The sequence below is a fragment of the Eptatretus burgeri genome, chromosome 18 (assembly GCF_056783735.1).
Source record: "Eptatretus burgeri isolate ZD-2024b chromosome 18, Ebu_testis_v1, whole genome shotgun sequence".
Lineage (NCBI taxonomy): Eukaryota > Metazoa > Chordata > Myxini > Myxiniformes > Myxinidae > Eptatretus > Eptatretus burgeri.
This window is the reverse complement of record NC_140978.1, coordinates 24,377,310-24,400,375: the sequence shown is the minus strand read 5'-3', so window position 1 is coordinate 24,400,375 and position 23,066 is coordinate 24,377,310. Positions and strand designations below refer to the sequence as shown.

The 23,066-nt window shown below is 45.5% G+C and overlaps 1 protein-coding gene across 3 annotated transcripts in view; it reads right to left on the bottom strand.

The window, feature by feature from the left end:
• LOC147008747 (semaphorin-3G-like) overlaps nucleotides 1–15,946 on the bottom strand; it is a 109,545-nt gene extending 93,599 nt beyond the window's left edge. The window contains exons 1-5 of one of the 3 annotated variants that reach the window (XM_085864051.1): nucleotides 15,599–15,946; nucleotides 15,085–15,224; nucleotides 2,169–2,356; nucleotides 427–489; nucleotides 120–239 (exon numbers count right to left, since the gene is read on the bottom strand). In XM_085864051.1, the coding sequence (XP_085720177.1) occupies nucleotides 120–239; nucleotides 427–489; nucleotides 2,169–2,356; nucleotides 15,085–15,202 (489 nt within the window). In that variant the 5' untranslated portion in view covers nucleotides 15,203–15,224; nucleotides 15,599–15,946. The remainder of the gene's footprint in view (nucleotides 1–119; nucleotides 240–426; nucleotides 490–2,168; nucleotides 2,357–15,084; nucleotides 15,225–15,598) is intronic. The other 2 variants (XM_085864049.1, XM_085864050.1) reach the window with 2 other exon arrangements.
• Between the last annotated feature and the right edge of the window lie 7,120 nt (nucleotides 15,947–23,066).

Here is a 23,066-nt window from a genome sequence, read left to right as displayed (position 1 = left end):
TGTTTTGTTGAAACAGTCAGCAGATGCTGTAAAGTGAATGTCAAACGGATCCCCTGAGCTCGTGTCCATCTGACCAGGCCTGGCTTGACTAGGTTAGTCTAGATACAAGGTTTTCTTACCCGGGCCTTGTGCCCGACGTAGACGAAGGCACAGATGGGCTGAAAGGCACCGGTACCACAAGCAAGCAAGTGTGTCTGGTTGAACCGATGGAGGACACGAACTAGGTTCGAGCAATCCGTCTGTCGCAGCACAGTGGTTGGGGGTCACATGATGTGCATAATACATTATCATTGCAAACATGTCACATCACCGTGGCAGAAATGTGTGTGTGTGTGTGTGTGTGTGTGTGTGTGTGTGTGTGTGTGTGTGTGTGTGTGTGTGTGTGTGTGTGTGTGTGTGTGTGTGTGTGTGTGTGTGTGTGTTTACCAGCGGATCTTTTCTTTGCACAATGCACAGTTCCTTTTGCATGGGTGCCACAGGCCAGCTGATCTGAGCAATCACAAAGGGGAAGGTCAGGAAAGGTGGGTTAAGGGTGAGGATGGGGCACAAATCCCTGGCTAATGATTTGCTAAATTCCATTTCAGCAAATTGACCCCATAGAAATTCAAAGGGATCTGATGGCAACCCAAAATATCTTTCAAATAAATGTCACTGCACGTACTGCCCTCCTTGGGCACAAAAGATATCTGCTTCTTCTGATTTGTGATCGTGGGACAGGGTGAGGAAGGAGTAGATAGACATCACAGGCGGGCACCGATTGCAGCGCCGTCGAGGGCGGTTTAGGAGGCGTCAGAATCTCACATCCGATCTGGATGTTGATAATAACAAACAAAGACAGTCCTTCTTGTAGGAAATACGTCAAAGGTAAAGCTACAAGCGCGTCTAGACTCCCGGCCAAGGTTAGACAGAGGCCGGAGCAGTGTTTCCACAATAAATGACCAAATAAATGCTAAGCAAAAACAATTGATTATTTGAACCCTCGGCCTTTACGAGGGGAAAACTAAGTCTCTGACTTGATATTCTGCCTTTGGTGGGTTGCCCTCCACACAATCTAGTTTGCTCAGTTAATCAACGAGGTATCTGCACAACATGTTACCGAACTTGCTAGGTTAGAATGTTGGTGTTGGGCTTTGCAGGTTAAAGGATTAACATCTGAACTGGTCGGTTTAATATGAGGTGTAAAGGCCTTCCTTCATACCGATTTTGCTCGAGGATTAACCACAGAACAGATGTTTGGATTCCATTCGGACAATTAGTGATGGGAACACCAGATTATCGTTGGTGCCTGGTCCTACGATGCAGAGTTGTATCTATTGCCTATCAGTGTACCTTGTCTCAGTAAACAAGCATGTTTGGCCCAGAGAGAGAGAGAGAGTTTTGCTAGTTCCTTTTGTGCAAACACTGTTTTTAGGTGAAAGCCATGGAAATCAGTCGGTTGTGCTCCTGGCGTTGAAAAATTAGACACGGTGACATGTAAGAATGCTGCGGTAAGGTGTTTTCTCCAGTAAAAAGAAATAAAACAAGTGCTGTTTTGATTGTAATTTAATTAAGAGGGTTTGCATGCCTGGTGCTAGAAAAATATTAGCACCAGGCTTCCAAAGCAGGATTTCAGCAGCAACTATTGGAGTTTCAGAATTCACAAATCACCGCGTGGCTGGTTCATACGGTACTCTGTCATCTGTTTGAGCGCATGCGGACTTTCATGCTTGTTAATTTCCTTGTTTGTCTGTGCCTGCCAAGCTCTCTATCTGGTAAGAGCATATTGACTAGGATTCAATTACCAGCTCATTATGCTGGCTTGTGTCAGTATTGAGGTTCAGCTATATGACACTAATGTGGTGCCGCCATAGATTATGGCAGGAATTTGGTCAGGGTACCGGCACACATGGTGGTTCACTCTTTTCAAGATGTAGCGTGGGAACTTGGCCGGGGTTTGAACCACCGACCTCCCAGACGAAGAGCGGACACTCAAACTATTACACCACATGGTGGCATAGGTCAGCACACTACCAATGATACCTCGCAATCCCTTCTTGCCAATACGTGTCAACGATACAGAACTTCCATCACCAATATCCCCATAACCAATCACATGTGCTGTGGACTGGCCGGCTATGCATGTGATAAACAGTGGTTTAGAGCTTGATGTGCTTGTGTACACATTTTACCTTGCGAACATCTCCCAGATCATCGAGTCTGAGCGAGTAGAGTGCGTCACGTGTTCCAAGGAATAGTCTTTCGTGGTATTCATCCAAGAGAAGTGCACCCAGCCAGAGATTGGACCCACCACTCGAAGTTGCACCGCTGTCTCCAACATCAGCATAGAGGATGGAAGTTCGGTTCCATTCCAATAGATCTGCAGCCAGCGAGTCAGGTCCATGAAAGTCGTTTATTTATGCACACTCTGATGTTTGTCTTCATCAATACAAAGTGGAACAAATATTAAACAATTATTTTCTCAGCCAAAGTCAGAAATGTAAGCAAACACTGAAACATTCCTGCTTACAGAATGAGTGATTTTACCAAAAAAACCTCAAGTGTGGGCCATTTTATGCAACAGAAGAAAGTGTGTGAACTGTACACCAGATTGGGTGTGACAATTTTACACCATGTTCATATGAAAGGTCTTACAGAGGCATACATCAAAAATGCATTTAAAGAATTCTTACAATTTTCATAATCAAGCGTCACACTGTTGTACTGTGACGAGGGGCGATCGGTTCACAATAATCTGAGACATGGCAGCCTCATTTACTTTTCAACATTGATGTTTTATAAATAGTAAGGAAATAAATAAATCTATATGTATGTGTATATATATATATATATATATATATATATATATATATATATATATATATATATATATATATATATATATATGTTGTTGCGGGCCGGGTGTCGGGTGAGAAGACCACAAGGTGGGGGAAGTCGTTGGTGCCTGGTTGGCTCGCTATCTCAACTATCTCGGTTCCCTATCTATCTCGGTTCCCACCAGACTCCCCGGAATTGTCGGCCATCGCACACGGACAATTCCGTGACACGGCGAGTCGCTTAACCGACGGTGGATGCCAATAAATCAACCGCGTGACCTCTGTTCCTCCCATCTATGGGTTATTCAGGTTACCTCATTAATCACGTGGTTTAATTTCCAGGGAACACGCTCTCGGTATGCCTTGTCCGAAGCAGATCACTTTTCCAGATCGGATGCAGCCGAGCGACACTGCCAAGGACGTATCGGCTAAAAGGAACGGATCATTGGGAATAAAGTCCCGGCTAAGCTCGGATTCGGACCATGCTGGATCAATGGAAGAAAAGACAAAAACGAGCAGGGAACATTTCTAATAATAATTTATAATCAGTGGGAGAGAAAGGTATGTGGCACGATCAGGATTTATTGGGGTGTGTTGTGCAGAGATAGGGGAGAGAGGTGTGGTGCAGCAAATAAACAGGCAATGTACAAAAGCGAACACAGAGCAGAGTTAACGTGAAAATAATATCAATAATAATGACAACGATCTTTTGCAGTCTTACTTAAGCAGACAGGCACCAGCGCGCACACACACACACACACACACACACACACACACACACACACACACACACACACACACACACACACACACACACACACACACACACACACACACACACACACACACACACACACACACACACACACACACACACACACACAGAAAACCCGATGAAGAGGAAGTTTTGCAACAGGAAGGGAAAGGAGTTGAGGCTATGTTCCCTGTACGTTTGTGCTTGATAGCACGAAGCAACACCAATACATTTCGGGGAGGGGGGGGAGGATGCTCCGTAGTGCTGGTGTCTGACAGTGGGCGAGTCGTCTCTGTCTTCAGCTGCACATGTGGAGACAGTGTTCGGAAAGGAGGAGCTTGAGTGGAGAAGGGGCGGAGTCCACAGTGCGTGGATGGGGTGGTAGGCGGGTGGGGCTGACATCGTGTGGGTGGAGATTAGGAGGCGGAGTCCAGATAGCAGGAGGCGGGTCGTGGTGGTGTCGACAAGGGCGAGGCGAGAGCGGGAGAGAGGTGGAGAGAGAGAGAGAGAGGCGGAGGGACCGCTCCGACCCCTACAGGACCCACAGCATGGGGGGAGGGGTTACCCCAAAGCAAAACGTCATCACCTGAATCGGGCGCTCCAATTGGCCCCTATATACATATCGATCCCCCATCGTTGTATCGATATATACATATATATATATATATATATTCATTATATATCATGTGAAAATTGTCATGAGCCCCTCATGTGGCTCGCCAACTTTGACTGGAAACCGCCTCACTTCGTTTCCGGCAAGGCCATCTCAGACGGTGGCAATATTCCGCTCCAACCCCACGACATGACACGAATCTCCCACACTGAAATTGGCACGCGAATCGTCCTGCAAAGACCCCCGGGCCACCCCCTGGCAACCGGCAGAGGGTCCCGCATGCCCGCTCGGGTGTTCGGCAGCGCCGATCAACGCGCTCGCTCCGTGCGCGCCAACGTAGCCCGCACTGTACATTCCTCGGCTCGATCGCAGCTTCGCTGGCTGTTAAGACAAGATGACGTTCACCATCTGTGGAGAATCTGCTGCTGCCAGCGAGGGCCGAAGATACATAATTCTGGATAAATCCATGCACGTTCCACGAGCGGCGTACGTGTCTGCCTTCGAGCACATTCCATACAGTGCGCGCGGGAACGAGGATCTCTGTGCAGCAGTTCCTTCACAGCGGTGCAGCACGTGCTGGCCCCCATGAGGCCCACCTCACAGCGAAAGCGCACGTGGCTGATTTACCTCATGAATAATCAGACAAAAAGAAGAGTAGGGACGAAATGAAGAAAAAATGAAGTGAGCAACCCTAGCTATGAGATCATCGCAACACACTTCCTTGTTGTCCCGCTAGACAAAAGGAAAGGGACTATCTACACGCATATTGATGGAATAGCTGTCTTAGGACCACTATCTGTTGGATGCATGCGGTTCCGAGAACCGCAAAAAAAAAAGAAAAAAAAAAATATATATATATATATATATATATATATATATATATATATATATATATATATATATATATATATATATATATATATCTGATGTTAATCACAATTCAGGGTTTGAAACAGCAAAGGGCTTACCTTGCATCGCCTTTCATGGTTGCTTTATGCAGCTTCCTTCAGCTAGAAGAGCATAGGAGTCAATTTATATATTTAAGCCGAGCCACCTGGATTTAATTTATTAGGTGAGAGCTGATTGGTTATTCCCTCCATTCACAAGTGCAGGATGTGGGTGTATCTTTCTTTATCATCTATACTAATAAATGTCAATGTGTGTGTGTATGTGTCAGTGTGTTAGTGTTCCTCCTTCATTACTCCAAAACTATAAAACCTAGCAGCCTGAAACTTTGCATGGATACCAAGAAAACTCCAAGGAAGTGCATGACTGAAAATTGGGCGTTTGGATTTATTAAAACATCCCTTTTGAAGATAATTACCGGTCTTATTTAATTGTATCCTTCATCAGGTAATCCTTGGCCACCTCGCTGTCTGGGGTCTTCAGGCTTTTCCTCAGTAACCTCGCTGGGGTCTGAAGCCACCATGTTTTTTGGATTGCTCAACCATGCCTTGACTTGACTTGACAGGCCGCAATGATTTCTTAACAATAAAGTTATTGTTTTTTCACTTTCCTCACTCATATTATCGAATGCCTGTTCATCATAGCTACGAATCACTGAGTATATTGCAATGCTTATAAATGCCTGGAGACGCCAGCGTTAGTGGCTTTATTTCATTTGCGCATTTGAATAACCGAGATAATATGTTAAATTAAGCAGAATTACAAAATGTAAGCTCCAGATTTGAAAGTATCAGCAGTTCCGACTCCTAAAAAATTGTTGATTTGTCCAATTTGGACATTGCACAGGCGTTTCTGGGTGCATAGTTGTATCGACGACAATTGGTAATTACTTGCCAAGCCAGGCATTCCGTTGGAGTGCTTTCTTGAGTGCTTAAGCCACTTACTGAGTGGTACAGTTTGTGTCCTGATCGGGAAGTACAGTCAACAGTTACTACAAGGTAGAGGTACATATACAGCACACATGGACGTGGTACATAAGGGTAGATTTGAATCTGTACGGACTCTCCACGGGTGTGTGGACATGCCATGCTTGTTACGGGTGCCATGGTGATAAAGTTTCATCCCGTATCTTATGGAGGTTCTATTAGGTTTTCCTTTGTCCTTGTACCTGTTTCTAAAGCATTTGGTTATCAGATTTGCCTTTACAAAGGTTAAATGTTTCTCTTTGTGAGTTTCAAAGCAAAAAATATTTGATAACGCTCAATTTCTGGGCCATTTACCGTATTAATGCATTTTCTAAATTACCGAGCCAATTTTTTTTTCCACCCATCACACACATCGGTTTATATCGATTAATGTTTGTGATCATATCCTTGAAATGTCGATATAAATGTAACGTTGTTTTTCGATGAGAGCTACTCAAAGATTTTGGATTGTATACAGTGCGTACTGTTGGTAATCACACTGAATCCAACCTGCCGATCCCTGAAAAAATTGCCAATATCGGCCATGCGTGCGTGTGTGTGTGTGTGTGTGTGTGTGTGTGTGTGTGTGTGTGTGTGTGTGTGTGTGTGTGTGTGTGTGTGTGTGTGTGTGTGTGTGTGTGTGTGTGTGTGTGTTTATGTTGTTCACAAAGCACAACATATTCTCTCTGATAACTCCCCGACCCCCCCCCCCCATCTCTATCTCTATATCTCTCTCTCTCTCTCTCTCTCTCTCTCTCTCTCTCTCTCTCTCTCTCTCTCTCTCTCTCTCTCTCTCTCTCTCTCTCTCTCTCTCTCTCTCTCTCTCTCTCTCTCTCTCTCTCTCTCTCTCTATCTCTCTATCGCTCTAGCTCTCTATCTCTCTAGCTCTCTGTCTCTCTCTGTCTCACTCTCTCTCTCTGTCTCTCTCTCTCTCTCTCTCTCTCTCTCTCTCTCTCTCTCTCTCTCTCGCTCTCTCTCTCTCTCTGTCTCTCTCTCTCTCTCTCTCTCTCTCTCTCTCTCTCTCTCTCTCTCTCTATCTCTCTATCTCTCTCTCTCTCTCTCTCTCTCTCTCTGTCTCTGGACGTATCAGGACAGTGGTTATGTGTGGGTGGTGGTTATCTGCATATTTGTCTGGACGGTGGTTATGTCCGGGCGGGATTTGTCTCCAGACATGTCTCGATGTTATTTATCTTCGGATGTATCCAGATGGGCATTTGTCTCCGGACATGTCTGGGCGGCGTTTGTCTCGAGACGTGTCTGGGTGTTTATGTCTGGACGGGAGTTTGTCTCCAGATGTGTCCGGGTAGTGTTTATGTCCGGACGGGAGTTTGTCTCCAGAAGTGTCCAAGCGGTGTTTTTCTCCTGACAGCTTGGCTCCGGACGCATCTGGGTGGTGTTTGTCTCCAGACGTGTCGGGGCGGTGTTTGTGTCTGGGTGGTATTTATCATATGACTGGTTGAAAATGGATTTCAGTAATTATTTTGATTCCATCTTCATTGTCATTCTATGCAGAATCATTTTGATGAGACAGTATGAATCATAATTGACGCTCCACCACACGTCTACCTTCCCTTCCTCTCACCTCTCGCTGCCTTCCCTGCCCACTTCCCATTCCTCACTCTCCCTCCCTCCTCACTCTCCCTCCCTCCTCACTCTCCTTCCCTCCTCACTCTTCCTCCCTCCTCACTCTTCCTCCCTCCTCTCTACTCCACCCCTCCTTACTCCCCTCCCTTCCCTCTCTCTTTCCCCCTCCTCTCTTTCCCTCTCTCTTTCCCCCTCCTCTCTTTCCCTCTCTATCTCCTCACTCTCCCCAACACCTCTCGATCTCCCCCCCCTCAGTGTTCCTGTCAGCTAAGCGATGGGTGGTATTTGCTAATGTTTGTATATATATATATATATATATATAAAAATAAATATATATATATATATATATATATATATATATATATATATATATATCTTCTTCTTCTTTCGGCTGCTCCAGTTCGGGGTCGCCACAGCGGATCATCTGTATGATCCGCATAGTGATTTGGCACATGTTTTACGCCGGATGCCCTTCCTGACGCAACCCTGGTCGCCTCTTACGACACAGGGATATGGTACACCTATTTTAACCGAGGTGTATATATACATATATATATATATACATATATATATATATATATATATATATATATATCCATAATATATATCCAACGTAATCCATTAATGTGTGTGCCATCCCTCGGATGGACGTTAAACACGAATCCCGTGTGCTAGCATTCATTGTTGTACGTTTAAAGATCCCACAGTATTTTTCACAAAGAGTAGGTGAGCTATCGCCGGCACCCTGGCCAAATTCCAAATTCCTGCCCAAACCAGCAGCGGGTATTGCATCAGCGGCACAGCCACACCCTCAGTCAATCATGCTCCCCTGCAACTTTGTGCTGCAAATGAACGAAAAGAAGAAGATTGTCGTCGAAAAATTCAGCCAACAGAAATTGGTTCATTGCCAGACATGGATTACAACTACCACATCTTCAATTAAGCACTCATCCATCTGCCAGACATTGTGGAACTTATGGGAGGCCAGACGCTGGACATGTACAGATTGTCAATTCCAGAGTGACATCAGGATGACAACAGACTTGCGTGAGAAATTGTTCGAGAGAATTATTATCACCGGGTCCGCACTTCTTAACCACGTTCAACAAACAGAGCCACAGCTTACGGACGACTGAATGGTTGTTTGTAACAGGGTGATGGCACGCATTCATTCTGGGGTAGGAGGGTTGATCTTCCTGGATGCTCCTGGAGGCATTGGGAAACCATTTCTCATAAACCTCATTTTCACAAAGGTCTGTCCTTTGTGATGTCGCATTGGCATTATGATGTCGTGATGTCGTTTCACAAAGGTGATGTCGCATTGGCAGGTGCAAGCAGTGGGACTGCTGCCGTGCTTCAAGGCAGACGAACAGCCTGACAACAATTCCTTTGAGGTGATCACGATGCCGTTCAATTTGCAAAGCTGCTGTTGAGGATTGAGAGATGGTCAGGGGCCTCATGTTCATGATGGATATTTCATCAGTGTACCACAGAAATTGGAGACCATGATATCTTCAGCCAAAGATCTCCCATCGAGGGTGGACCAAAATGTACTGCAACACTAAAAAAGACATGGAGTGTCTGTGTGAGCATGCAATCCTTGCTCCACACAATGAATCAGTAAAAACAATCATCTGAGAACTTATGCAAAGCTTCCCAAGGGAGGCAACTTCCTACAAATCGGTGGACAAAGCTATTTGTGACGATGAAGCAGTTGCTTACCCCCACAGAGTTCCTGAACAGCCTGGAGCCATCAGGCATGCCACTTCACCACCTCCTTCTGAAAATAGGAGTGCCAGTCATGTTCGTACACAACCTCAACCCACCAAAGCTTTGCAACGTAACTTGAGTTATCATCAAACATTTGCTGCAGAACTGCATAAGTCACCATCGCCGCTGGACCAAATAAAGGAGAGCAAGCCGTGATTCCAAGGATACCCATCCTGCCACCAAACAAAGGTTTGCCTTTTGCCTTTCAGCGAATTCAGTTTCCGGTCAGAGTCTGCTTTCCGCATGACCATCAAGTCCCAAGGACAAAGCCTCAAGGTTGTCAGCTGAAGTCTTCAAGAGCTCACATTCACACATGGCCAGCTGTACGTGGCGGCAAGCAGATTGGGAAGCCCCAAAGGACTTTTTATACTGTCTGGCCACAGATGCCATCACATTCTATCATATTTATCAAGGTACATCGTAATTAAATAACTCGCAATATAGTATACCAGGAAGTTCTTCAGTGGGACCAAGTCAGTGGCACCTCATACTCAGTTCGTCAGTCATTGTCACTACGATACAAAAAATAAATAAAATAAAAAAAATTTAAAAACAAAGTTTACCCAGGTGAAGAACAGGTATCTCTGCTCGTGTACAGTATGTATGTATGTATATATACAGTATATGTATATATACATATAAACACATAATAATCCTCATCATACTTTATGGCATCTTGGACGATGAGTTTCTTCGTCGTGGGGTGGGTGAAGATGTGTTGCAATACCTTCAGAGGTGTGGGTTTGATTATAATCAATGGATGCTCAGTGAAACTTTGCACACCATGTGACAGTGGAAAACCTGTCCAGGATTGGTTCATCGGCATGGAAACGTCGATGACCTGTTGTGAATGCCCAAACGCCCCGTTAAGAATGTGGGCCTCCACCACTGCCTGGAACTAGTGCAAGTTTCTTGTTCATAGGATTTCAAGGCTCAACTCAAAAGAGAGAAAAAAAAGCATCAATCGGGGAGGCTGAGAGCAAATCTGAGCGGGAGTTGACTTTTAGATCTTGCAAAAACCTTTCTGTTATAAAATCTGTGGCTTCTTGAAGCTCCCTCCTCCTCTTCCTTCTTCTCCTCCTCCTCCTCCTCCTGACCATCACTCTTCATCACGAGGGCTCGTAATGAAAAGAAACGTTGCTGATGTTGCATTTTGAGCATTATACTGCTGGTATTAAACATTTGAAAAGACAAAACCTTCCTGCAACACTGATGTGGAGGAAGACAGGTAAGCCATTGACATATCTCATTAAAATGTGGCCTCATTCTACACATAATTGTATCTTCTGTGGTTTCATGAAGCTCAAAGTCTTATAATCTCAAAACTAACCAGAAAGGCACTCGGAAGAGCGCATATCTCCGCCACACAATGCCTGATCCACTCGAACATCTCGGACCCAATACATTTTTTAAATATCATGCAAGATATCATTTTTTGACCCCATCTCTCAATGGTGAAGAATCACTTTAGAAATTTAAAAAAAACATCTCGTATCCGGTTTCGGATCTTCACCAAAATCGAATCAATTCATCCTTATCACACACTCAACCTGTCCATCAAGTTTCGTCTGAATCCGTCCACAATTTTTTGAAATATCATGACGTATATATATATATATATATATATATATATATATATATATATATATATATATATATATATATATATATATATATATATATATATATATATGGAGAAGAGGAAGAGGGTTTGGATAAGGTTGGGTTAATTGAAGGTAGAAAGGATCAAGGGTATGGATGGGGGATGACATGATATGTTGGTGCACCAACTTGAAGCCTTGGAGGGAAGATAGGTGATTGAACATTGATTGATTGAAGTGGTGTTGTATAGAACAGTGGGATTTAACAATGGGAGAACAATGGTCCATCAGAGAACGTAGAGAACCACGTCCAAACATAATAGACTCAACTAATGGGAAATAATGATGAGAAGTTTTCACAACATCAATGTGAGGAATGTCTTTCAATCACGTATCATGATGATGAGGATCATGATGATGATGATGATGATGATGATGATGATGATGATGATGATGATGATGATGATGATGATGATGATGGAATGGGTAAATAACACCGTGCTCAACAACTGACACTTCACAAGATCCGAACATTACATCATCAAAGGTTTCACCCGTCACTTCTCGAATCACTTTGTTTGGAGTTTATTCACGTCCAGCTTTTCAACGTCGAGTTTCAAGTCAACTCTGACATCTTCATGAATCAAGTCACAAGTTCACATTAAAACATTTTTCTCTCGGTAATGCAATATGTCTATATATCAGACGACGTAACTGTGACATCATCGGCTATGGCGCCGTGGCAGGCAGAGACGTATTATATTCAATTGTCTCAGCACTTTCCTCAAAACTTACATCCGAAATAAAACTCGATAGCAACTTGGGCGAGTCACAGTATTTGAGGCTCGAGTGTGAAAAATCGACTTGCGAGCCATATCAAGTCCTCAGCTGGAATGTCCTTCATCATGAAGTCCTGAAAAACACAACTCGAGTCCTACAACTGCGGCAAAAAAAGAAGAGAGAGCATCCATCACCAAAGGTGCGAGGCGTGCATTAGGGTGTTTATATGTTTTTGTGGATTTAAATTCGAAATTCCACCCAAAGTGACGTGGTCACCGCTGTGCAACGAAGAATAATGACCATTTGGACAGCCGTCGGGATAGACTTGACAACCTTTCTTTTCCTTCCTTTAGTCGCGTCCCCAAGACCCCGCCATCGGATCACCGGGAGGAGAAGCTGCCGGGAAGCAAGAAATCCACAAACACTTTGAGTATTATGGATGCTTGCAAGTTTGTGAACCGGTAAGCGCTTTTTCATTCCACGAGGCTAACCGGTGAAGGAGAAAACGAAGACTTGTGTTGGAGTTCAGTCGGTGTTTGTTGTTACGGCTGACAAATGGCAGCAGTTCGCTGCCACAGCAGCGATAGATCATTGGGACTTGAGAGCAGCCGTAAGGCAAGTGACGCGTGAAAACGGCACAACACGAAGAACGACCAGAACAACGGGAGCTGCCTGAGGGACACGGAAAAGGCTGTCGTGAGTCAGGGACGCCATTTTGGCTCCCGGCCGAGTGTACTCCCAGCAGTCGTTGCTTATGCTCCATAACACATCCTGCGAGACTTTTCGTCGTGAAGAGCTCCTCGTAAATCGCTTTATGCTATTCCAAATGATTTCCTGATGGATTTTCGAACGCACATCTTGCAACGACAGGTCTGGGGCCTACCACTTCGATAGTACGTGACTCGACTTCCCAGGACCGTGGCTCGGCGGTCAAACAAGTAATCGCCTTGCGGAAAAGCAAGTCCATCACGATTTCTCACAATACCGTTCCGTGCTTTGGCTTACGAGGACGGCAAGAGAGTAGTTTTCCTTTTTTTTGTGCGGCAAAACAATACTGCATGGCACTAGGTAATGTGTGGAAAAATAAAAACATTCGGCCTAGCATTCCTTCAACCAGCAATGCTTTTCTTACTGATTAAAAACAATCTTTCCTTCTGCTTGAAAGTATGATAAATCCACTTACATCTTCGGGTGTAACAATCCAACAACATACGAAATGGAAGGCCGATAGCAATCCGCCGGCGAGAAACGCTGAAAAAGAATGCTGATGTTTCATGGTCTCGGAAGGACTTGTTTGTGTGCACGAGTTCAAGGGGGAATTCGAAAACGAACATGATAAACTTCTGCCTTTCTGATGGTCTGAGGCTGATGTACTTGGTGGATGGAGGACCGACAAAGGCTTTATGATGGCCCCAGACCAATAGACAGGGCCGACAGAGCATTCTCCTACTGCATAGACGAACGCACAGCCGCTCATTCAAAGGATCTATTATCCCAGAGCGGCGGGAAAGAAACCCGAGCAAGGGGTAAGTTTATTTAACTTTTTTTTCCCACCAAAAAAGTTTGTTGCCGACGTCAGTCGTCGGGCCTCCTATGCGGGCCGGCGGGAGAGCCACCGGGGGCAGCAGCTTGTTTATCCGAATTATGTGCACGGCCGTGAGGTTGCAAGTTCCGAGGCCGCGACACGCGTCATGTCGCGGGTTTAACAAGCACAGAGCCGGGCAAGACGTGCAAGATGGATACAAAGTTTGGGGGCATCACGGCAAGAATGGGTAGGAATTGTGGGGTGCGTTTGTGGTTTGGGGGGGAGGGAGTTGGGTTGGAGTGGATGGTATCTACTACCATTGCGATAGTAAGTACATCCTGGTTGGGAGATTGCCCAAAAAAAATCTGATGTCATATGTGATAAGTCCTTGCCAGAGTATGAATGAGAAAGGGTACACATAATTGAGGCACCATTCATTCAAAAAAAGCAGATTATCTGAAAATTATGGATTTATTTTATTTTTTTAAGTGACATTGCCACTTATTTATCATTTATGCTTGGGGAGTGGGGGTTCGGCCCGTTGGGTACATCTATAGTGCGCAAGGTGAGGGAAAGGAAGGCGGAGGTGGTGGAATGTTTTCAATAGTTACACCATACTTGAGTATGTCATAAATATATATAGCACCAGAACCTCCATTCTTTCCCGAGGCAAAGACTCATGCCTCACTTCGACGCGCAAGTTGTGGTCCCAATTAGTAAGGAGCGCGCTCACAGAGGGTGCTGTCCTAATGCTGTAAGTGGAGACACCAATGCGCAATTACGTCTTCCTCGGCACACCGTCGTGGCACGTCGAGCGCGTGACAACAACGTAGTGGAGATACCTGAAGGTGTACTCGAACCCGGAGCATGCAGGGTGGGGGAGGGGGGAGTTGATCCAACCCAAGATAAAAGGTGAATTATTGAGCTTTTCACACAACAACTCTCATTAGTTTGCTGTTGCTATTTGACTTCTATATGGAAGCTAGCGCTGCTGGTAGCATCGTTGGCTGGGGATACAGCTGTGCCGCTGATGCAGTGCTCTTAATTACCAGTACACTGGTACTCATTTCGCCGACCTCGGAAGGATGACAGGCTGTCAACCCCACCTGGTGTTAATTGAATGTAAAAAAAACAATGGCTCAGACTCAACACCCTGTCAACAACAAGCTTCTCCATATGGAAGAGAGATATTTAATGTGTTAGTGACGCGGTGCATTTTTTCATTGATTATTTATGCATCATATTTGATGGCATCAGAGACGTTTAATTGGATTTAGAGGTCCTTGCCAACAATGGCATTCCTTTGTGAGATACATCCATCCATCCATTGAGACCATACTCCACGGAGAGCATTGGTGCTGCCGAAGCAGTCTCCTTTGCTTATTGGGCACAATCCTGGACGGGTCGCCACTCTGACACAGGATACCAGCAAGCTGGCACTCATTTTGCCGACCTCAGAAGGATGACAGGCAGAGTCAACCCCACCTGTTATTAATTCAACAGCCGAGTGGGATTTGAACTCAGGATCCTAGGATCCCAAGCCCACCACCCTAACCGTGAATCCAACACCAGGCATTTGTGAGATACACATGGACGGATACAGACGGAATATCTGAGTATATAATTACACAAAGTTACTGTATGCTCTACGATGCAGCACACCCCTTCCACGCCACCATGCCAATTGACCTGAACTCAATACTCAGGGAATCGAGCTCAGTAGGTATATCGTGTTGCTCTGGCCACAAGCGTCGCCAAAATCACGGGTCACACCTTTGTAGCTGAGGCGGAGGCGAGGCAGAGGAGCTCCGCGTCCCACTGCACCGAGAGAGCCAAGGAGGAGCAGCAACGCTGGAGTGGCTCTGCCGAGATAGCGCCCTGTGCCTTCCATGCCTGGAGCAAGACCCAAGCACCTGTGCATGGAACAGGAGAAACCATGTTGTCTGCTTTTTCGCTACCAAGATCTTACCATTAAATGGGGGGGGGGGGAGGTCACAAGGAGCACCAGGTCTACTTGGTAATCCATGGTCTAACCAACCATCAAATCAAATAAATTCACTGAATTTAAAAAGGAATCTTCAATAATTTGGTGGTCAGGTCGATGGAGATCCTTGATCAAGAGAAAACATCCAGATCCAGACACTGGTTCAAACAGAGCAAAATTTGATTCAGTAAACACCATTAAGATAGACCATGATCATGATGGTGTGACACTAGAATCAAGTGCGATGGTGTGACAGCAGTGTATTTACAAATCTAGATGTAGTGACTAGATCATTGAACGTACAGCTCAGCCGGACCAGGTACCGATGGCGTCGCGCAGCCGAATCCAAAGACCCAACGGCTCTTACCGCGCTGGTCCAGCCTTCACACTTTCTGCTTGAGAGGATCAACAGCGGGATATTTGCAGCATCGGCACAAAAGTGTCAATTTCTCGACACGCAGGTTCACGGACACAGGAGCAGCTCTCGGTGCAGACACTAAGCCACGACTCGTGTAGTTAGAACCAAGAATCCAAAGCCACTGTTTCAGATGTCAGCCCTAACCCCGAGCCCCCGGTCCCACCCCGATGTCCTCCATTGAGCGGGGCTCGCATTCGGTGCTCAAAAGTGAGTGGTGTAATGTGCGGTCGGTTCTCCCTGATGTCAGGGCGGGGCCGAGAGAAGGAGCTGGGTGTGGCTGGGAAAGGGGAGGAGCCAAGCAGGCAAGGGTAGGTTAATGACATGGAGGTTAGGGAAGGGACCAGTGCCCTGCTGCACTACCAGGCCCGACCTGCTAGAGGGCGACTTGGGTATTCGTCGACATGTGGACTGTGGCCAAGAGTCGTGCAGCCCGTAAATCTCCCACGAACCGAACTGATTGAATGTAAATGAAGATTTGTAAATATGTTGGATGTCAGTTCAACAGAAGATTCAAAAACAACACCACCGTTAATACATTCATATATCATTGTCATCCTTGGATTTTTATCTGCGGTAGAATAGTGTAAACCTTGCATGTGGTGGCCCCAAAGTCCTCCTGATTGGACCGCGTCGGTGGTTTTGTTGAAGATTTTTTTTACCTCCGCCACCGAAGGTGAAGAAGTTTATGTTTTCACCCCCTTTCTGTCTGTCTGTTCGGCGGTGTGCAGAATATCTCAAAAAGTTGTTGACGGATTCGGATGATATTTGGTGGACAGGTTGGGTGTGTGACAATGATGAACTGATTCGATTTTGGTGAAGATCCAAATCCAGATACGAGAGTTATTTAATTTTTTAAGTGATTCTTCACCATTGAGATGGAGGGCTCAAAAACGATGTATGGCACGATATCTCAAAAATGTATTGGGCCAGATATGTTCTCGTGGATCAGGAATGACAGGGCGGAGGTATGCGCTCTACCCAGTGCCCTTCAAGTTAATGCTGTGATGTGGTGACAGTCCCGGTAAGTATAAATATACCACTTTTAACCAGGATTCACCGCAGAGAGCAAATATGAGAATAACCTTTTCCTGGAACTTCATTTGAAAGCGAACGGAGCCATTCAAATAACCTTTGTTATTGGGTGTAATTCCATCACGGAACAAAACGAGAAGGGTGCTCAGTAGAGCGCATCCCTCCGCCACACAATACCGAATCCAGGCCACCCAGAGAGCCGGGCACAATAACTTTTGGAAATATCATGCAAATGTCGTCTTCAGCCCCGTCTCTCAATGGTGAGGAATCATTAAAAAAAACATTTGTAGCCGGATCCAGATTCGGATCTTCACCAAAATCTGATCAGTTCATCCTTGCCACGCACCCAACCTGTCCACCAAATTTCATCCGAATCCGTCAAAAACTTTTTGAGATATCCTGGACACAGACAAACAGACACAGAGGTAACTAGAAGGGCACTTGGTCGAGCGCAGAGTCTCACCTCACATGCTCCTTCTGAACAAAACACCATCGTTACCTGCACACGCTACTGTTATGGTCCACTGCTGTTATTGCCCAGGAACATAAGGACGAAGGAAACACCGGTTCATCCAAAAGACTCTGCCCGATGTCAGTTTAACGTGATATTCCCGGTGATGTCCAACACCGATGACCACATTAGTTTTGTCCCAACGCCTCGACTGTGGATCTTGTACCGACACCCTGGTGCCGACACGAAGGGGCATGAGAGGTTTGGACGATTGGTCGTAATGCACGTTAGTTTTTGCCCATACTTCAGCGGCGTTAGCATCACATCTGCCACTGTGGTGAGAAAGCACGTTGATGTCCAGGAACAGCGGTTCGTGTTGGATGCCCGAAGAGGATCTCAGCCGGTGAATGTCCAGATGTGTGTGGCGTGTTATGCCATTCAAGCAATCCACGGCAAATTGTGTCGTCGTTGAGATTACCGTTGTACGTCGTCTTAGCGACAAGTGTCTTAATGGCTTTGACTGCTGCTTCTGCATGTCCATTCGAGCGTGGAAAGTGTGGTGTGGAGAAGCCATGGTTGACTCTTCAATGGTCCATTAATTTCTGGAATTCATAGGATGCAAACTGTGGGCCGCCATCAGTTCGAAGACGAACTGGGACACCCAGGTCCACAATGAATGACCCCAGAGCTCGGATGAGGTCACATGATGTGGGGTTACGTGAGAAGACATAGATGCATGGCCACCCAGAAAGTCGGTCGACGTAAATCAGACAATATTTTCCTGCGTGGTAAAACAAATCAGCAGATACATCCTCGAATGCCCGCTGCTGTGGTGTATCACTCATTAGCGGTTCCCTTCTGAAGGTTGGCCATTCACTCCTGACACACAGGACATGAGTGAGTCATGTTGGCAATATCGTTGTTGATATTTGGTCAATAAACAGTCTGTCGAGCTTGCCATTTCGTACGTTCCATGCCCTGATGCGAGTCTCATCGTCGATTCAATACCTCCGTACGTGCTTCCCGAGGTATGAAAATGCGCTGACCACAGAGTACGATGTCCTCGTCTACTGAGTGCTGATCACATACCCCAAAGTAGGACTTGAGGCGATGGTCCCACTCATTACGATTTGCAGTAAAGCCGGTGTTAACCGCATCAGTTAGTAAACTGTATTTCTCATCGCGTTGTGCTTTAGCACAGAGTTTATCGACTATATAGGATCACGTAGATGATCTTGACGTCCATCATCGACGTTCTCTGCTTCCGCCAAGATGACTTGGTGTACCTGATGTTGAACTTGTTTCTCCGCCTCTTCATCATCTGGCAATGGGCTATCCACCGGGTGGCATGCTCATTTCCCTTCCTCCAAGTCGCTGTAAACATATTGAGAGACAATTTCTCCACAAGACATTGTAGGTGTGGGTTATCAATGGCATCCAAAGTGGATGTGTTCAGTATTGGTTCAAGTGGTTTGTGGTCGATAATGAGCTGAAATGTGGGTAGGCTCAGTAGGTAGTGGCAGCATTTCTTCATGGCCCAAACTACAGCCAGAGCTACGAGCTCAATCATCGCATGACGATACTTGACATCACTGAGATAACGAAACCCACACTGAACAAGTTTCCATGGATCACCGAGTCGCTGGAGCAACGCAAACCCAAGTCCGTCAAGCCGAGACGCATCAGTCTTTATCATCGTAGGTAACAAAGGGTCGAAATGTGCAAGAATAGGTGGTAATGTGAGAGCAAGAAATGCGCTGTCATGATCAGCAGTCCAATCAAGGACTGATCCCTTCTTCAGTAAGCTATGGAGAGGATCTGACGCAGTCGAAATCTCAGTGGAAAAACTATCCAACTGATGAACCAAACCCAAGAATAATCGCAAGTCGGTGACGTTGGTAGGTGTAGGAAAGTCTGCAATAGCACTCAACTTGTCTGAATCCAATGCGACGCCGTCACAATTGATGATATAGCCACAAAATTTGACGCTGTCCTGAGCGAAGTGAAATTTCTGTCGGTTCATTGTGAAGAAAATTACATTCCACACCTGTTGAACATGCACATTGAATGTCGGTCCAAAAGTTAGCATATCGTCAACGACCCTGACCGTATTTTGGATTCCATCAAGAGCAATGAAACTTCTGTAACAATGTTCATCCCCACTCGCGTCGAGGCCCATTGGAGCTCGTAAGTATTTGAACCGACCCCATGGTGTCATGAACACGGGGAGGGATTGGCTGGCCTCGTCCAGAGGAATTTGCCAGTATCCCTTAGTCGCATCATACACAGGAAAGAAACAAGCGTTCTTCACATGCAAGACTGCCCCAGCAGGTGTAATGAGGGGCTATACAGGGCGCTTGACATGGCGGTTCAGCATACGGAAGTCCACGCAATGCGACCGTTCGGTTTCGGAGTAACCAAAAGTGGGCGGCACCAATCCGAAAGCTTGCTTCCCATTGGAAAAATGGATACCCTTGTTCACCATGCCATCGAGTTCTGAGTTAACCTGATGCTGCCAAGCCAGTGGAAGTGGGCGTGCCTTCAGCAGCTGGACAGGTATTGTGTCATCCTTCAGGTTAATACACATAGCACCGCCCTTCATCGGTCGGATTCTATCGTCCATGGTAAAAACGTCTGCGAATTTGGCTATCAGATGATCACGAACCTGCAATCGATGTTGCTGAGTCCGCTCGTCACCAAAATCCCACATGATGGAGTTCATTGGTGACATCGAGTGTGAGTCCTCATCAGATCGGCTGACTGTGCAATGTTGTACATGATGTGTTTTCATATAACCCGCTTCATCGAATGATCTACCACAGTTGCACCATGCCAAGTTGTTCAACAAATAGAGTGCCAGACAGGGTATTTGGACGCCATCACACACATATGCAGTTTCACAAACAGATTTATCCCCATGACGGATAGAAACGTGTGAGTAGTGAGTACCCATGCACTTCATTGAAGCACGATCAGCGTTCACCACTCATAGATCGTCACCATCATCCAAGTTATCTGGATATATGCCAAGTTGCTGCTGGTGTGCAGGACCGATGGTAGTTTCCTCAGCACCAGTGTCCGCGAGTGCCTCCAGGGGACCAAGATAATCACCCTCAAAGTTATCAATGTCTATGTGAATCCACGGTGAATGTTGCTTCCTCTGCAATGTGTGGAACGCATCAGCGATGAAGACAATCCACAGTACAGCTGGGGGTTTATTGTTGTCAGTGCTCTGTCTAGCCTTCCATGCAGGCTTATCAACTTTTGATTTTTGACATACATGAGCGAAGTGACCCAATGTTCCGTACTTCTGACACTTCTTATCATGAGCTCGTCAGCTCTTTGAGTTACTACAGGCATACCCCCTCACCTCCCCCCCCACAATTTCCACATTTAGTGGTGTTAGGTTGGGACTGACTGCGACAACAAAATGGTCAATGAGAGTTCTTCGCGATGACAGCTCGGGACTGACGTCCGGACATCATATCATCAGTCTTCCTGCTGGGTTCTTCGCTGCGACAAATGTCCAGAGTATGTTGTAGTGTGAGATCTCTCTCAGCCATCATTAGCTTACAATGCACCTCTGAATCAGATATGCCAGTGATGATCCAAATAACAAACTGTTGTTCAACAGTCATGGATGAGAGATCACAATTGGCAGCAATTTCCTTCAGTGCACAATAAAATGAGTCAAAGGTCTCTCCATCCCCCTGGTGCCACTCATGGAAACCACCCAGATTGTGCATGATGTGGTGCTGTCCTCATAGATGTGCTTCAATGCTGGCGAGTACATTCTCGTCGGAAAGCATGTCCGATGTGAAATCGATATCAATGGCATTGTTGAGGACTGATCTCATGCCCAGTGTCAGACACTTCTGGAGAGTTGCTAACTGCTCATGACCTTGCATACGATCGAGACATGTGATGAGGTAGTAAACATCCCATTGTTCTCTCCATGGAAACAGAAATGGATACATAATACGTCATGCATAATACCAAGGAGTTTTTACAATATCCAACAACAATCAAACGAAAGACCAAGAAGGAACCCGAAGAAGTAAAGAGCAAAGATAGAGTCATCAGGAGGAACCTGAATAGGATTTGGAGTTCAGCCGCAACTCCACAACCCTCAAACAATTTTGCAGCATGCAGGTGCAGCCAGGTGAGCCTTACAAAAAAATTTCTGCAAGAATTCACTTCTCCTTCAACAGATAGATCAATAAAGAAAGAAATAGAAAATTTGACTTCCGGTTCCGGTTTTTGAGCGATGGTGGTTTCTCTCCAGGGGTCTCTGCCGACTTTCTCAAAGATAAGTTTTTGGTTGTTTTCTGTCGCGTTTTGATTGTTTATTTCGTTGCCTCCATGTTTACTGTGTGTTCCTAATTTGGTTTTGTTTCAAAATTTGTGCTATTTGGTGAGTTTTTGTCGGTCATGTCATTTTGGGTTTCCCTGAGGCCTACCCGTCTTCCCATTTGTGTGCACGATCGTGTTTATTTGTATTTTCTCCACTCTTCCCTCCACCCTCCTTCTATCCCTCCCAGCTATACTCTCTGTTTCATGTCTTAAAATATAAAAAAATACAACAAAAAATCCTTTTCCTTTCTTACCTTTTACCCCCATGTAACCACATAACTTCCTGTACCGACTCCTCTTCCTCCTTCCTGTTTTGTCGATCTGCAATCTTCCTTCTCCTTTTCCAAACCCACATTCACCATATACCTTCACGATTTTTATTTCAACTTTTCTTTTCCCAAATCTTACCTAATCTTTATCAGAAAAAAAAATGTGCTGAGGATACAGTAATTAGTGGGTTCCTACTGAATGATAAACATGAATATGTGAACAAAGTTCAGAAGTTTGTGGACTGGTGTGACATCAGTATTTAGTTCTGAAGAGGAACAAGACAAAGGAAATGATTTTTTTTTCTACATCTTAGCAGGTATCCATGACCCTTTTATTATTCACAAACATAGTATAGAACATGTTTCTGAGCATAAGTATTGGGACGCAGTGATCGATAACGAATTGAAATGGAGTGAGAATTCCTTCGTGTTGGTCGGCGAAGCACACTAAATATTGTACTTTTGAAAGAAATTGTAAGAGTTCCATGGCGAGAAAAGCATTTTGGGTCTTTTCTATCAGTCCTTGATTCAAAGTACTCTTACTTTCAATTTGATAAGTACATTTGGTAATTTGTTAAAAGAGAATGCTGAGAAATTGGAAAGACCAAGGAAGATTGCCCAGCACACAATACAGACAAACCTTCACTCGATTCCATATGGCTACTAGCATCCCTATCCATCCAGCATGAATCTCTGAAATGTTGGCATATATATTCCTTTGGACTTTCAAGAAAGGAAATTGCACAGTGAATATGGAACGACGTTTGAAGTGAGGGTGCCAACTCTTGATATGGAAAACTTTGATGGGGGGGGGGGGGTTGATGATGCACTGCAACATAGCCTTTCGAGAGCGGTCAGTGCTGCTGTTGAAGCAGTTTGCTGCCTTCGGTTATGTTGGGTGGTTTGCCTTTGTCCTCTCAGCAGTCAGGGCAGGAATTTGGAATTTGGCAGTGATAGCTTGCCTACTGATGGAGAAGGACACCATGGGATCTTTAAGGTCCACCAACTAACGCTTGCAGTTGAGAGGTGCAGTTTGACGTCCATCCGAGGGATGGCAGAAATTGATGAATCACCCTATCTGAGAAATGCCAGGATGACAGTTTAGAGCTGAATCGGGATTCGAACCCATGCTCGAGAGCTTAGCGGCAAGTGTACATACCTCTGGCCTACCTGGCAAACCCCTTGACAGTTGAAGGATATCAAAAGATAAGTTTTGTGCATCTTTGCACCAAGATAGGCAACCTGGCT